The sequence below is a fragment of the Zophobas morio genome, unplaced genomic scaffold (assembly GCF_036711695.1).
Source record: "Zophobas morio isolate AGI-343-1 ecotype UQ-CSIRO unplaced genomic scaffold, CSIRO_AGI_Zmor_V1 ptg000006l, whole genome shotgun sequence".
NCBI classification, from domain to species: domain Eukaryota; kingdom Metazoa; phylum Arthropoda; class Insecta; order Coleoptera; family Tenebrionidae; genus Zophobas; species Zophobas morio.
This window is the reverse complement of record NW_026972111.1, coordinates 5826053-5839797: the sequence shown is the minus strand read 5'-3', so window position 1 is coordinate 5839797 and position 13745 is coordinate 5826053. Positions and strand designations below refer to the sequence as shown.

General features: G+C 32.5%; 3 protein-coding genes across 6 annotated transcripts in view; 1 reads left to right on the top strand and 2 right to left on the bottom strand.

The window, feature by feature from the left end:
• Positions 1-864: 864 nt before the first annotated feature.
• On the bottom strand, positions 865-6306 carry LOC135123419 (eukaryotic translation initiation factor 6-like). Of its 2 annotated transcripts, XM_064048055.1 has the most exons (5): positions 5897-6306; positions 5818-5834; positions 1515-1773; positions 1189-1365; positions 865-1134 (listed from the first exon to the last, which is right to left on the bottom strand). In XM_064048055.1, the coding sequence occupies exons 1-5, from the start codon at positions 6170-6172 to the stop codon at positions 994-996; spliced, it is 870 nt and encodes a 289-aa protein (XP_063904125.1). In that variant the 5' UTR covers positions 6173-6306; the 3' UTR covers positions 865-993. The 2 variants fall into 2 exon arrangements, with proteins under 2 accessions (XP_063904125.1, XP_063904124.1); XM_064048054.1 differs by lacking the exon at positions 5818-5834 and having other exon boundaries at positions 5835-6298.
• A 128-nt stretch (positions 6307-6434) lies between these two features.
• On the bottom strand, positions 6435-7986 carry LOC135123418 (G2/mitotic-specific cyclin-A-like). The gene is made up of 4 exons (XM_064048053.1): positions 7577-7986; positions 7193-7525; positions 6889-7143; positions 6435-6837 (listed from the first exon to the last, which is right to left on the bottom strand). The coding sequence occupies exons 1-4, from the start codon at positions 7763-7765 to the stop codon at positions 6526-6528; spliced, it is 1089 nt and encodes a 362-aa protein (XP_063904123.1). The 5' UTR covers positions 7766-7986; the 3' UTR covers positions 6435-6525.
• A 67-nt stretch (positions 7987-8053) lies between these two features.
• LOC135123417 (E3 ubiquitin-protein ligase RBBP6-like) overlaps positions 8054-13745 on the top strand; it is a 32156-nt gene continuing 26464 nt past the window's right edge. For all 3 annotated transcript variants that reach the window (XM_064048050.1, XM_064048051.1, XM_064048049.1), the window contains exons 1-3: positions 8054-8217; positions 8265-8461; positions 8515-8758. In XM_064048050.1, the coding sequence (XP_063904120.1) occupies positions 8296-8461; positions 8515-8758 (410 nt within the window). In that variant the 5' untranslated portion in view covers positions 8054-8217; positions 8265-8295. The remainder of the gene's footprint in view (positions 8218-8264; positions 8462-8514; positions 8759-13745) is intronic.

Genomic DNA, 13745 nt, shown 5'->3' with positions numbered 1-13745 from the left:
ACTTTTTAGTGGCTGTCAGGCATGGCGAATCTATGATTGTTGAAAATGTGTATTATTTGTTGTCTTACGGTTTGAGACTGAACGAGTCGCATTTGAAGGCTTTTTATAAACGGTACGGGTATGGAGAATTATTGAAAATAGCATTGCATATGGATATAGAAAAAACCGTCAGCAAGCAACATATTAAAAATTCTTTGTTGGTGTTTATATACGATGTTAATATAACTTTGGAAAATTATTTGCAAGATTCGAGTCCGTACTACCCTCCCCAGAATCTATGCGAACTGTTGCCTTATTTTGTACATTCGAAGTTACATTTACTGTGTCAACATGAAGGGATTGTAAATGCAGATGTGTGGCTCAGTCGACCGACGGTTCCGTTGTTGGTCGAACTGGCTCGGAACGTTTTTCGTAGTTATTTCATCGAGAGGTTTAATATCAGAAACGCCAAACAGTTTTATGCACTCATTAATGGGCTTCCTGTAAGTCCTGTACATAAGAAAATACTTACCTATGAAACGGAGCTATATTAACATTGTAATATTTCAATGATTCTGACTGACGTCACATTATTTTCAAATATTTGTAATTAGAACTATGATTTTTACTATTTTGTGTACTCAATTGTTCAGATTCCACGTATTCCAACTTGTAAAGTATTTTGATACAAATATAGCAGTTTTCAATTTGTTTTTGTTTTATTTCGGAAACGCTAAATATTATATAATCATAGTTACATTGCAATGGGCTAAGGAAGTCAAGTTAATCCGGCCTTAAACGATGGACAACAGTGTATGGAAAAGTAGGTCTTCCCTTTCCGACTGTCTGTCGGATGTGATGATTTTGTTATCAGTCAAATTAAAGTTTGTTGCTTTGTAATAATAATAATTTATTTCCAACAGAAAAATCCAATTACAGGAAATACAAAATTAAATAAATAAATATACGGAAATCATCACAAAGAAACTATGTACATATATTGTAGTCTCTTCATTAACCGCGTCCTGGTAACCTGAACGCCTCTTCGATAGCCAAAAATTCTCTTGATGTTGTTTTCATTCCTGCATATGCAATAGTATCATTTGCCGCTACCCCTGCTGCTACGGCTTTGTTGCCATAATTAACTGTTCCAGGCTACAAATAAAAGTATAGTGTAGTTATTTACTCAGAAAAATGTCTTCCGCTTACGATTAGAGGTAACCCTAGTAGTGACGATAAATCTTCAAGATCAGTTTGACTGATATCAACGTGCACTAACCCTCCATTATTATTTAAAACACAGTATGAACCAACAAGAGGATTATTGGCTATCACATGACGAAAAACTTCAACTTGTAACGTATCTTCGATCATTTCTTCGCTTTCCTGTAAAACAAAATCAATTCACAATATACACACTGCACGCTTCGTAGTCGAGTGTGACGATATCTAGCTCATAACATTTTCCTATCCGTGATAAATGAGTAAGATCGTTTCTGTTACACAATGTACTTTATTGGAAAAGTATCACGTACCTTGTCCAATTCTGGATGTACCAGGGCAACCTGATCATTACATACAACCACGTTTCCTAATGCTGATAACCTTTCTTCTATTTTTTTAATTTGGATGGGCTCCGGTATTTTGTCTCTAATGTGGTCTAATTCTGTGTCGTAAATCGCTTCAGGTACAAGAAGACCATGATTGTTTCCCACGCACATTCGCCCAATTACTCTACACCCGCTTAAGGAAGTTCTTATCACAGGAATATCAGGCAGATCGCCTTGAACAGTCCTGTAACAATTTTTTTATTCGATTTAGGAGTAGAAAATGTCAGTTATATTGTTTTTTTTTTTTTAATGTAAGCAAATTTAAATGCAGTAAACTTAGCGCCAACTTTTTTAAATCTAGTTTGACCCCCTAATCTCTAGGACAGTGGTTCGCAAACTGGGTGCCGCGGCACACTAGGGTGCCGCAGCATACGGTATTTGTGCATAAGAACATTCAGGACTGCCAACTTCGAAAAACAGTTGGCGTGAAGAAATCCCTAAGCCTAGTGTCATTACAAAAAGGCGGGAAAGGCAAAAGATCATTAATTGCTGTCACTATAGTCTGAACGCACTTTTTCTATATTCTTCCAGAATGGAATCCATAAAGTGTTCTGTCTGTGACAAACAATTTAATTTTGCTACTTCCAGGAATAGACATTTTAGGCGTTTTCACCGTGATCAAAGTGTTGGTAGGATTTGCAAAACAAAGATTTTTTGTCCAATGTGTGGGGATGAACCAGAGAGAAATTTGAAATCCCATGAAGAACTCAAAACTCATCTTGAAATAAAGCATAATATAACATTAGAGGTAGAAGAATTAATACTAAGTCATGAAGATTTTAAAAATTGGATTTGCGAAGAACGAAGAGATGTTAAATATATTAGTCGAAAGCAAAAGAAAGATGTGCGTTACCCCTATCAGCTGATATATTATAACTGCAACAGTAGCTACAATGGTACATTATTATTGTAATTTGTTAAGAATATATTGTATTATTGGACATTTTAGGCTATGAAAGTAAAGCATTTAAGAGATTTCCAAAGGCAGCAAGGGGTAGCAAGAAAATCTGTGGTACTTGTCCATCAAGAATCACTGCAAAAATTTTTGATGAAGGTATGTTGTCTATGTGCACACTTTACTGTATATTAATTGCATCAATTGTTTATAGGAACAGTGAAAATTAAATATATAAAAACACATTTAGGACATGAAGATGAGCTGAGATATCAAGGGTTGACAAAAAATGAAACACAAGAAATTTATTCAAAATTGAAGAATGAAGTATGTAAAAAGAAAATATTAGAAGATGCTCGGACCATTAAAGGAAATAAATTGGAAAGACTACACTTATTAACAAAAATGGATTTGAGAAACATGAGTCGAAGTTTATCAAAAACTAGAAATGCTGATGATATGGCTGCAACAACAATAAAGGTTTTGCATGAATGGAATCAACGTGGCCAAAATTATGGATTTTTATTTAAACAAATTGGTAATGTATATGATTATTATTATTTTGTTAGCATGTGGTTTTTTACAATTAGGTAAAATTTTTGTTTAAAATCTGTAAATTAAGAGAAATATTCATGCATGTAAATTGTAGTTGGTGGTGTTGGTTGTTTAGCACATGCTTAGCTTGGCTTGTAGGGAAAGGCATTCCATTCTTAGAGATGAAGATTTTGCAGTGGGCTTTATGAACCAGGTGATGGAATCTAAATTGAAACAATTCACAAATATTATTTGTATGGATGGGACGCACAACACAAATATTAGAGGATGGGAGTTAACAACAGTTTTAGTTAAAGATGATAGGGGTGTTGGTTTTCCCGTTGCATTTTTAGTGTCTAGTAGAAAAGATCAGTTAATTTTTGAAATTTTTTTAGATGCTTTAAAGAAAAAAGTTGTTGAAAAATTATGTCCCACCTATTTTATGACAGATGATGACCCAAAATATTATAATGCATGGATAAACGTTATGGAAACAAAACCAAGACAGTTATTGTGTAGTTGGCATATTATAAAAAATTGGAACATTCAAGGCAAAGCAAAATTAAAAAATACAGAATTGAAGAAAAATATGAAGACCGAGATGGGAAAAATTTTAAAGGAAACAAATGAAGATAAATTTAAAGAGCTATACAACAGTTATTTTCAGATACTTTTTGAAGCGGGGGAAATTAATTTTTTGAATTATTTAAAAAAACATTATTTTCAGAATATGGAACGTATTAAAATGTGGGCTCACTGTTACAGACTAAATGCTGGGATCAATACAAATATGGCAATTGAAAGTCTGAACAAATTTATTAAATATGATGAGTTGAATAAGAAGAGAAATAATACAATAGAGAAGTTATTGGATATGTTAGACAAGAGTATTGGAAGACAAGGAATGGAACAGAATAATAGAAACAGAAAGACCTTCTACAGAAACGTATCAAAGCAGAATTGTAAGAGACAGACATAGAAAATCAGAAAATTTACAAAATATGGTGGAGGAAGTTGGTTTTGGAGAGTTTTCAGTAAGATCTAATTCCAATAAGATTTATAAGGTTGTGTATGGAGACAGAGTGTGTAGAAATGATTGTAGGCTCATGTATTGTGTAGTTTGCCAAATCTGTTTGCATCATTACAAATGCCAGTGTCCTGAGTTTATGGTAAAAAATAATTTATGCAAGCACATGCATATGGTTGCTTTGTTTGAAAGGGAACGGTATGAATGTGGGTTAGGGCGACTAAAGACACTTTTACAGATATAGAAGAACATAATTATTGTAAGAGAGTATTAATGGAAACAGAAAATGAACACAATTATTGTGATATGCAGAAAAATGAAGAAGTAAAAATGTTAATAGAAAATAATCAGCAAACACCGTTGCCATTGGATGATGAAACTTTTCGAAAATTAAAGCAGGAGTCACTTAATAATACTTTGAATGCACTTAACATAGATGATTTTAAAGAACTTATGAGCAATATCGATGGATGGTTAAGAAAAAAAAACGAGAAGAATTTAACAAAGAAAAGAGTGCAAGAGCCGCAGCAATATTATCCCGTAAGTGAACAAATATGAAGCAACATTATTATGAACTGATTGGTTACAGAAACAATAGAGAAATGAGTGGATTTTTGTGACATGGGTTATTAATAGGTCCTCATAGAATCACCTTTATAAATAATAGGATGAGAATTTTATTTCTCCAATTTAGTAATTATAATTTTTATTACTGCTACTATTACTATGTATTTTCTGTTAGGTAAAGATGAATTCTGTTGTTGTATTTTTTGTTGATTCAGATTATTTTTATAAAGCAAATACAATTTTTTTACAAATACATTTTTATTTTATGCGTTTTTTGTATGTTACGCTTGATTGAAAGTATGATTATACAGTTTTTGGTGTGGCCCTAAGTACATTAATATTAAATTTTAAGGCAGGTTATACGCAAACACAAACGATGATCAAATTATTATGAATTATATTTATCATTTCGATACAAATTCTGTTGTGATAACTGTGGGTTAATCCTTTTGGTAATTCGATGAGATTACATATATTTCAATTTGCCACATTTTTTAAATGACAAGTGTAAACACCTGCGTTTGAATTTACCGGGTTTTTCAGTGACAGCTCAGGCATGCGCATACATACAGGTTCTTCGGCACAAATACCGTATGCTGGGTGCCGCAGATCTCCCAAGAGGGTGCCGTGAAAATTTTATAATGATTTTAATAAATATAAGCACAACACCAACTTTAAAAAATAATAATTGATGATATGATTTTATTAATATGCTACAACTGTTCAGTAATGGAAAATGTGTTCTGAACATGTTATTTTTCTTCATACTGAAGTAAGATGGCTATCTAAAGGCCGTGTTCTTTCCCGATTTTGGGAATTAAGAAAACAGATATAAACGTTTTTTGAATCAGAAAATATTGCACTATTTTTTGACCTCCTTCAAGACCACGTTTGGTGTGCAAAACTAGCAAATTAAACTAATATTTTTGAACACTTAAATAAAATAGAAATTTTAACCTCCAGTGAAAAAATTTTGGCTTTAAAAGACAAGCTTAAATTATGGAAAACAAATATTTATAAAACAACCTTAACATCAATCACATATTATACAATCATGTGATAAAGTGTTTTTGATAATAAATTAGTTACAATTAAAACTGTTCTTGGCGGGGTGCCATCAATAATAAAAGTTTGCGAACCACTGCTCTAGGATCACGAGCCGCCACTGGAAATACAGCGTTGCCTCTCCTGTGTTTAACTCTAACCTCACATTAATTAGTACCTGCAAAAATTCTCTGCTTCGTCTTCACCACCAACCAAGAAGTACGAGTTCGTCAACCTTACCAAAGCACCAATGTCGTTGTTATTTCCAAGGGTTATTCGCAATGCCTGCGTCCACATTTCGCGTTGTTCATAACCACGAGTCGTGAATCCACTATAGGACCGTCGTGTTCGAAATGCTTGGGGCCATACACCATCATAGCGAGATTTACCATTACCTACTCCATAGTAATCTTTATTTGTTCTTTTGATATACCACCAAAGACTTTTCTCTGAAGCGCTTGTATAGTTGCGGGTCGGAATTATGTCAGAAGGCATTGATTGCTCTGTGGTCTCCATCACAAATATAATACTTGTCGATTACACCAACACTTACTCGTAGGACTGCAAAAGATTTTCACTCTACTAAATTTCTACACTATTGCACAACGTGAGGCAAAGTAACTTGATGGAGGGGGAATTTGTAATTTTCCTTTGTATCTGGAGATTGTATTGATAAGCAGAATCTGTCAATTCAATTCAAGTCCACAGCCTCTACTGATCTAAATAACTAATAAACGCACGGTATAACATGTAAATAATATTTATTTAATAAGCAACATCAATATACTTTATCTAATAAAGCTCTCACATATAATTTCCAACAATTGAAACAATCTCAGTCACACATAACATAGATATATCTCCCACATTCACTCTTCGTCTTCCTCAAGCACCAACACTCTCGGTTTCACCAGAGCCACCCTTTGGTACTTGTCGCTGGAGTATTTATTTCGAACAGCTTCCCGTTCTTTGAACGGCGAACTCTTGAAAGTCTTGTGCTGCTTCTGCACTATAGGGCTCAACTGTCTCAAACTGTACCCTGCCGTTTCCGCCATTTTCGGCGGCCATGGATCCGCTTTGAATAACGTGTGTCGCGCCAAAACCAGCGACGCTGCTGCCAACGTCGATGGGTAATATTGCAAGTATCCTTCACCCTCCAGTAGTACCAACTCGCTCAAGTACTAAAAGAATCACCTTGACTCCCTTTTACCTACACTTAATTTAAATCTTACCATTGCTAAGTACATAGTTTTACTATCTACCCTGTACTTTGAACACAACAGCAAGAGAAAATCCAAAATCGTAGGTGCGTTTATCTCAAAGTTGAGAACTTTGAGCATGAGTTGTTCCATTTTGACTAGCTGCTCGGGCTTGTAGGTGTTTCCGGTTAAATAAGACCATTCGCTGGTGTTTGGAGGGTAGATTTCTTCTACTTTGCCAGCGATCATCATCGCAGTTGCCCCTACCAGTTGGAATTTTTCTTTTATCTTGGAAAAAATGAGTTACATTGAGGTGGATGCACAAGGTAGAACTTACCACAGATATGTAGCTTAGAAAGCGGTCCAAGTAGTTGACGCTAAGGTGAAGGGTTTGTTCGTTCATTTGATACTCCTCTGCAACCGAAACTAACCAGTCTATTAAAGTACTTCTCATGCCGTAATTTACATGGTCTTGTTTGACCATATAGTTTGGTTTAATCTTGAACATTTTTTTCTCAAAGTAGTTTAAATATTCCATTATGTCGTCGTCATATTCGTTACTTTCGTGTGGTGGCAACCGCGTTACAACGTTTCTTCTTTTGAACACCGACTTGAGTTTGATGAGTTCATCAGAAGAAACCGGTGAAACAGCTTTTTTCTCTGGTACCCTCTGTGGACAAAATTGCGTTTGATTTTACTCAAAATTGGTAAAAAGACTCACCGTGACTTTTTCACCACCTTGTTGTTTCGTCTGCTGCTTACAGTTCTGCTGATAAGTACTCAAAGTTTGTAGTGCGAGTCTGTTCTTCTTGGCTTGTCCAGGAAATTCCTTAATGGCGTTCTGAAAGCGTTTAGGTCTTACATTTTCGACTAGATATTCAGGATCTTCATGGAGGTGGAAATTAGCCATTATTAATGGTGAAAGTACGAAAAATGGGTAGCGAGTATTCTTGTAAAATTGTATAGGAGATAAGTGTCAGTTTTTGTATGGCAGTTTTTTGGCGCCTTATCAAATTGAAAAAAGCGACTAAAGAGAGGACGCCTGCACAACAAAATCGCAAACCAATACATAATAATATCAAAAGCGACCACTGTTCCAACAATTTGTTCTCTTTTCGTGTGAAAATCGAATATTTGTGAGAAAAATCGGTTTATGCGCATGGATTGTCCGTCCGATCGCGACCTACGCTTAGCCCCACCGCCATTTTGACCAAACTGTCAAATGTCACGCATAAATAAAGATGTTTGTTGCAGTGGCTTTCCAAAAATAATCAAATAAAACATAAAACAACACTAGCTACTAATAATTCTTGATGTGTTTCCTAATCATCACTACACACCTAATTAACATAAAACTTCACTGTGAGTATACGCATCCCTAATTGTGCCAACTGCAATTACCTTTCTAGGTAAATCTGATCTCTTATAAGACTTCCGAAAATGTCGGTGCATTACAAGTTCAAATCGGCCTTAGAGTACGACACAGTCACTTTCGATGGCTTGCACATTTCAGTGAAAGACTTAAAGAATGCCATCATCCAGCAGAAGAGGATCGGTAAAAATACTGACTTTGACCTTCAAGTGACGAACGCGCAAACGAAAGAGGGTGAGTTTTGACGCAAAGTGTGGTTGTTGTGATTCGAAAACGCGCGTTTGTAGTTTATGAAGACGAGAATGTGTTGATTCCAAAGAACACGTCGCTGCTGATTGCGAGAATACCGACTTCGGCACAAACCAAGAGCAAGCAGTGGGAAGGGTATGGGGGCGACGCCACCCCGCCCACGAAGCTTGATGAAGGGGGTCCGATTGCCAAAGCTGTAGATTTGTCAAGTTTAGATGCGCCCGAGGATGATAAGATTAAGGCTATGATGTCGCAATCGACTCAAGATTATGATCCTAGCAAGTAAGTGTGTAGTTGTTTTGGGGAGTGTGAGTCGGGTTTAGTTACCAGAGTGGGCGAAGTTTGCATCTTTTTTTATGTCTTTCAGACTTTGTTGTGTTGTAAGGCGGAGTTTACTAATATTTTAGGGCGGTGTAGTAGTATTCATATGTGGAAGGAGAAGGAATAATATTTAACTGTGTTGAGTATGATAATTTCATTTGTAAGGCTACATTCAAGGGAAAGTTGTGTAAAAAAAAACAAATTGGGTCAAATAATACAGTGCAGGCAACACATAATACACACTATTAGTGATTCACTCAGATTTTTGGCATTTTTGTGAATTCTGTTGTACATTGAATTCCAATTATCCTTCATTTTGTGGAAAAATTGTACCTCTATGACTTCCATTTTCCTCAGGGTTCAAGACTCAGATCAGTTATTTTTTAAATATATCTGAATGTTAAGCGTTTTTGTCTTACAGGACTGTGATAAAGTATTGTACTCTTAGAGAATGGTTTACTGCCTAATAATTGAGCTTGATGTGAATAAAATTGTCACCATGATATTTTCTCTTAAAGAAATTACTGAGACTGATTAAATTTGTGAGTATATTAAAAGTTCTTACGTTTGTATTGATTAAATAAATTAATGGAATATTTGTCATTATTACAATAAAACTTATTTTGTTGATATGACATTTTACAGTTACTGTGAGCATTTAAATATAAAGTTTTTCTTTGTTATTCTTTTTTTTTAGTATTTTTTTAATATTCTGTTTATGTAATTTACTCCATCATAATCATCTCAAAATTTTATTAAGCAATGTTGTAAAAAATATTTCTACAGGTAAATTTTGATCAACTAACCAACGTGTTATAGTTGCAATATTTTTTCGTTGATCGCAATTTTCAGAAGTTTGAAAATAAAAAGTAAAAATGCACCTAAATATACATTTTTGTTATTCCATTTTTGTGTCCCGTTGTCCCATTTCGAAGCCCACAATTGACAGTTTACAAGCGAAACAAAGTAGTTTATTTAAAAAAAATTAAATTTTTGACGTTACTGACAAGTCAGCCGCCTTGATTGATGAAGGTTTATGCTTCATCTGCCAAGTGTATGTTTGGTTGCATATACTCGAGCAGGTAATTGAACGATAATGAACTGCTATGGATTATTTCTGAACTGAAATCATCGACAACAATAATTATTGAATATGTAGATCAACTAATTTTGTTGATTGTGTAAAATATGGTTTCTCTAACATTTTATTTTAATATACAGTCGTCTGTCCGTAGTCTGTGCATAGATTATATAGATGCGACATCCAGGCTGATTTTGCAAAACCGCCCTCAACTGCTTGTTTCACTACAACTCGTCGCCCGAGAACTTGTTTGATTTACAGACCAGAGTGCGCTCAGGCCAATGTCGACTCTAAGCGTTCGTTATTCTGTTTAACTAAGAATTGATTCTTTATTTGTATTTTATACTAGCAAAACGTCTTAAACTAAGAATATTGTTGAAATCGTAATAACCCAATGGATTTTTTTCGGGAAAACGTTTTGGAAACACTGTGTTCTATTTTGTATGAATTTTTTTTTAATGTTTTTAGTGACAATTTTTGTGGTTGTTTTCGATACAGTGTATGATATTAACAGCGAGAAAAAAAAAAAAAACAAAAAACAATTAAAACAATCGAAAATTCGAAAAATGGAAACCTTAAAAAATCATTAAACCGAAACTTTGAAAAATCGAACTCTCGAAGAACTGAAAATCGAAAAAATGTAAAATTCAAAAATCTAAAATTTAAAAACCGAATAACGAAAAATCGAGACAAAACTGGAAAATAGAAAAACTGAGAAATCGAAAAATCAAAAGATCAAGAAATCGTGGAGTCGAAAAGTCAAACAATTCAGAAACCGAAATAGGTCAAAATCGGAAAGTTAAAAATTGAACAATTTATAAATTGAGAAATTGACAGTCAAAATATCGAAAAATCAAAAAACTTAAAAATTCGAAAAATTGAAAAATTAAGAGATTGAAAGATCTAAAGAACGAGAAATCGAAAAGTGATGAAGTCGAAAAATCAAAAAATAGAGAAATCGACAAACAAAAAGTTAAAAGTTGAAAAATTGGAAAAGCGGAAAAATCAAAAAACGAAAAAATGGAAAACTGGAAAAACTGGGAAACCGAAATAGGCGAAAATAAAAATTTGAAAAACTGATAAATCGAAAACCTGAACAATCAAATCTCGATAAATCGGGAATGAAAAATTAACAAATCGAAAAATTGAAAAACAACATCCAACACCAGGAAGTCGAAAAATAGAAAGATTAAGAAATATTGAAAAATTAAAATATCAAAAGATTGAAAAATCTAAAATTTAAAAGTCCAAAAATTGAAAAATCGAAAATGTAAAAAGGTTGACACATCGAAAAACCCAGAAGTCAAAAATAAAAAAGTCGAAGATTTGAAATATTGAAAAATCCTAAAACTGAAAAATCTAAAATTGAAAAATCAAAAAATCAAAAAAGTGAAGTCGAAAAATAGAAACCTTAAAAAATCGAAAAATTGAAAAATCAAAAACCTCAAAAATCAAAAAATTAAAGAATTGAAGAACAGGAAAATCGAAACACTCGAAGGTCAAGAAATGGGAAAATCAAAACATCGATTAATTGAAAAATCGAAAAATTGAGACTTTATGAAAGTCAAATTTGAAAAATTAAATCGAAAATTTGACAAAATGACAATTGAAAAACAGAAAATCTAAAACCGGAAAGTCGAAAAATTGAAAAATTAAGCAATCGAAAAATTGAAAAAGTAAAAAAATCGACACATCGAAAACTCCAGAAGCCAAAAATCGAAAAGTTGAAGAGTCAAAATATTGAAAAATCCCAAAACTGAAATATCGAAAAACTGAGAACCTAAAAAGTCGAAAAATTGAAACCTTAAAAAAATTAACAAATAAAAAATCAAAAACCTGAAAAATGGAAAAATTAAATAATTGAAGAAACCCTCGAAAGTCAAGAAATGGGAAAATCAAAACATCGATGAATTGAAAAGTCGGAAAATTGACAGTTTATAAATGTGAAATTTGAAAAATTGAAAAATCGAAAATTTGACAAAATGACAATTGAAAAACAGAAAATCTAAAACCGGGAAGTCGAAAAATCGGAAGATTTAGAAATCAAAACATTTGAAAAATTCGAAAACTTGAAAAACTGATATCTCGAAGAACTGAAATGAAAACTCGAGAAATCGAAAAATCTAAAATTTTAAATATTGAAAAATTAAAATATCAAAAAACTGAAAAATTTAAAATTTAAAAATCGAAAAATTGAAAAAACGACAATAAAAAACAGAAAATCTATAACTGGGAAGTCGAAAAATCGGAAGATTTAGAAATCGAAACATTTGAAAAATTTGAAAACTTGAAAAACTGAAATATCGAAGAACTGAAATGAAAAATCGAGAAATCAAAAAATCAAAAATTTTAAATATTGAAAAATTAAAATATCAAAAAACCGAAAAATTTAAAATTTAAAAATCGAAAAATTGAAAAAAACGACAATTGAAAAACAGAAAATCTAAAACCGGGAAGTCGAAAAGTCGGAAGATTTAGAAATCGAAACATTTGAAAAATTGAAATATGGAAGAGCTGAAATGAAAAATCGAGAAATCGAAAAATCTAAAATTTTAAAATTGAAAAATTAAAAAACCAAAAAATTGAGAAATCTAAAATTTAAAAATCGAAAAAATAAAAAGCCGACACATCGAAAAATCCAGAAGTCGAAAAGGGAAAAATCGAAGAACAGAAATATTGAAAAATCCCAAAACTGAAATATCCAAAAACTGAGAACCTAAAGAATCGAAAAATTGAGAAATCGAAAAATCAAAAAAGTGAAGTCGAAATATCGAAGCTTTAAAAAAATCGAAAAATTGAAAAATCAAAAGCCTGCAAAATCGTAAGATCGAATAAAAATTGAATAATAAGTAAACTGAAAAATCCCAAAACTGAAATGTGCAAAAACTGAGAAATTAAAAATAAATTTGAGAAATTAAAAAAACAAAAAAGTGAAGTTGAAAAATCGAAACCTGAAAAAATAGAAAAATGAAAAAACAAAAAACCTCAAAAATCAATTAATTGAAAAATCGACAAATAAAGAGTTTATAAAAAAAAGTCAAAAATTGAAAAATCGAAATATTTAAAAATCGTAAAATTGAAGAGAAAAACTGAAAATCGAGAAATTGAAAAATTGAGAAATTGTAAAATCCAAAAATTGAAAAATAAATAGGAGAAAACTGAAAAGTCCCCAAACTAAAATTTCCAAAAACTGAGAATTCGAAAACTGAAACAGCAGAAATTATGGTCGAAACCGGTTAGGATGTGTATCAGATCACGGATCATGGCTTATAAATCAAATCGTTTCCGAACGCTTAGAGTCGACATTGGCCTGAGTGCGCTCTGGTCTGTAGATCAAACAAGTTCTCAAACGACGAACTGTAATTCGTGTGACCTGAATTAAAGTGAAGGTCGTGTGTCATTTGTCTCTGCCATTTGTGGCCTTTTGGCGATTTTTTAGATACAATATCCGAAACTACTGGATTGATTGTTATAAAATTTTATATATTCAAAATTTACCAACTGAGAATAATAGCCCACGTAAATTTACTGCTTTAAAATAAGCAACGGAAAAAGTATGTTGGAGAAAAAAACTTTTTGTTTTTCAGATTTTGTTTTTTTCTTATTTAAAAAATATAAGTAAATTATCTGTATTAGTTTCACTATTTAATATTTAATTAATAAGCAAATATATTTTGACTAAAAATTTATTATGCTGTTTATAACCTTAAAACATATGCAAGATTTCAAATTATTCGGTTTTGATTAATTTTCAAAATTCTTTACGTTTCGGGTAAAAACTCGGAATCATAAACATGTGTAGGATTATGTTATTTTATACAATTTAAAACCCATTTACTATTTACAAGTTTGTGTTTTTGGCAATGA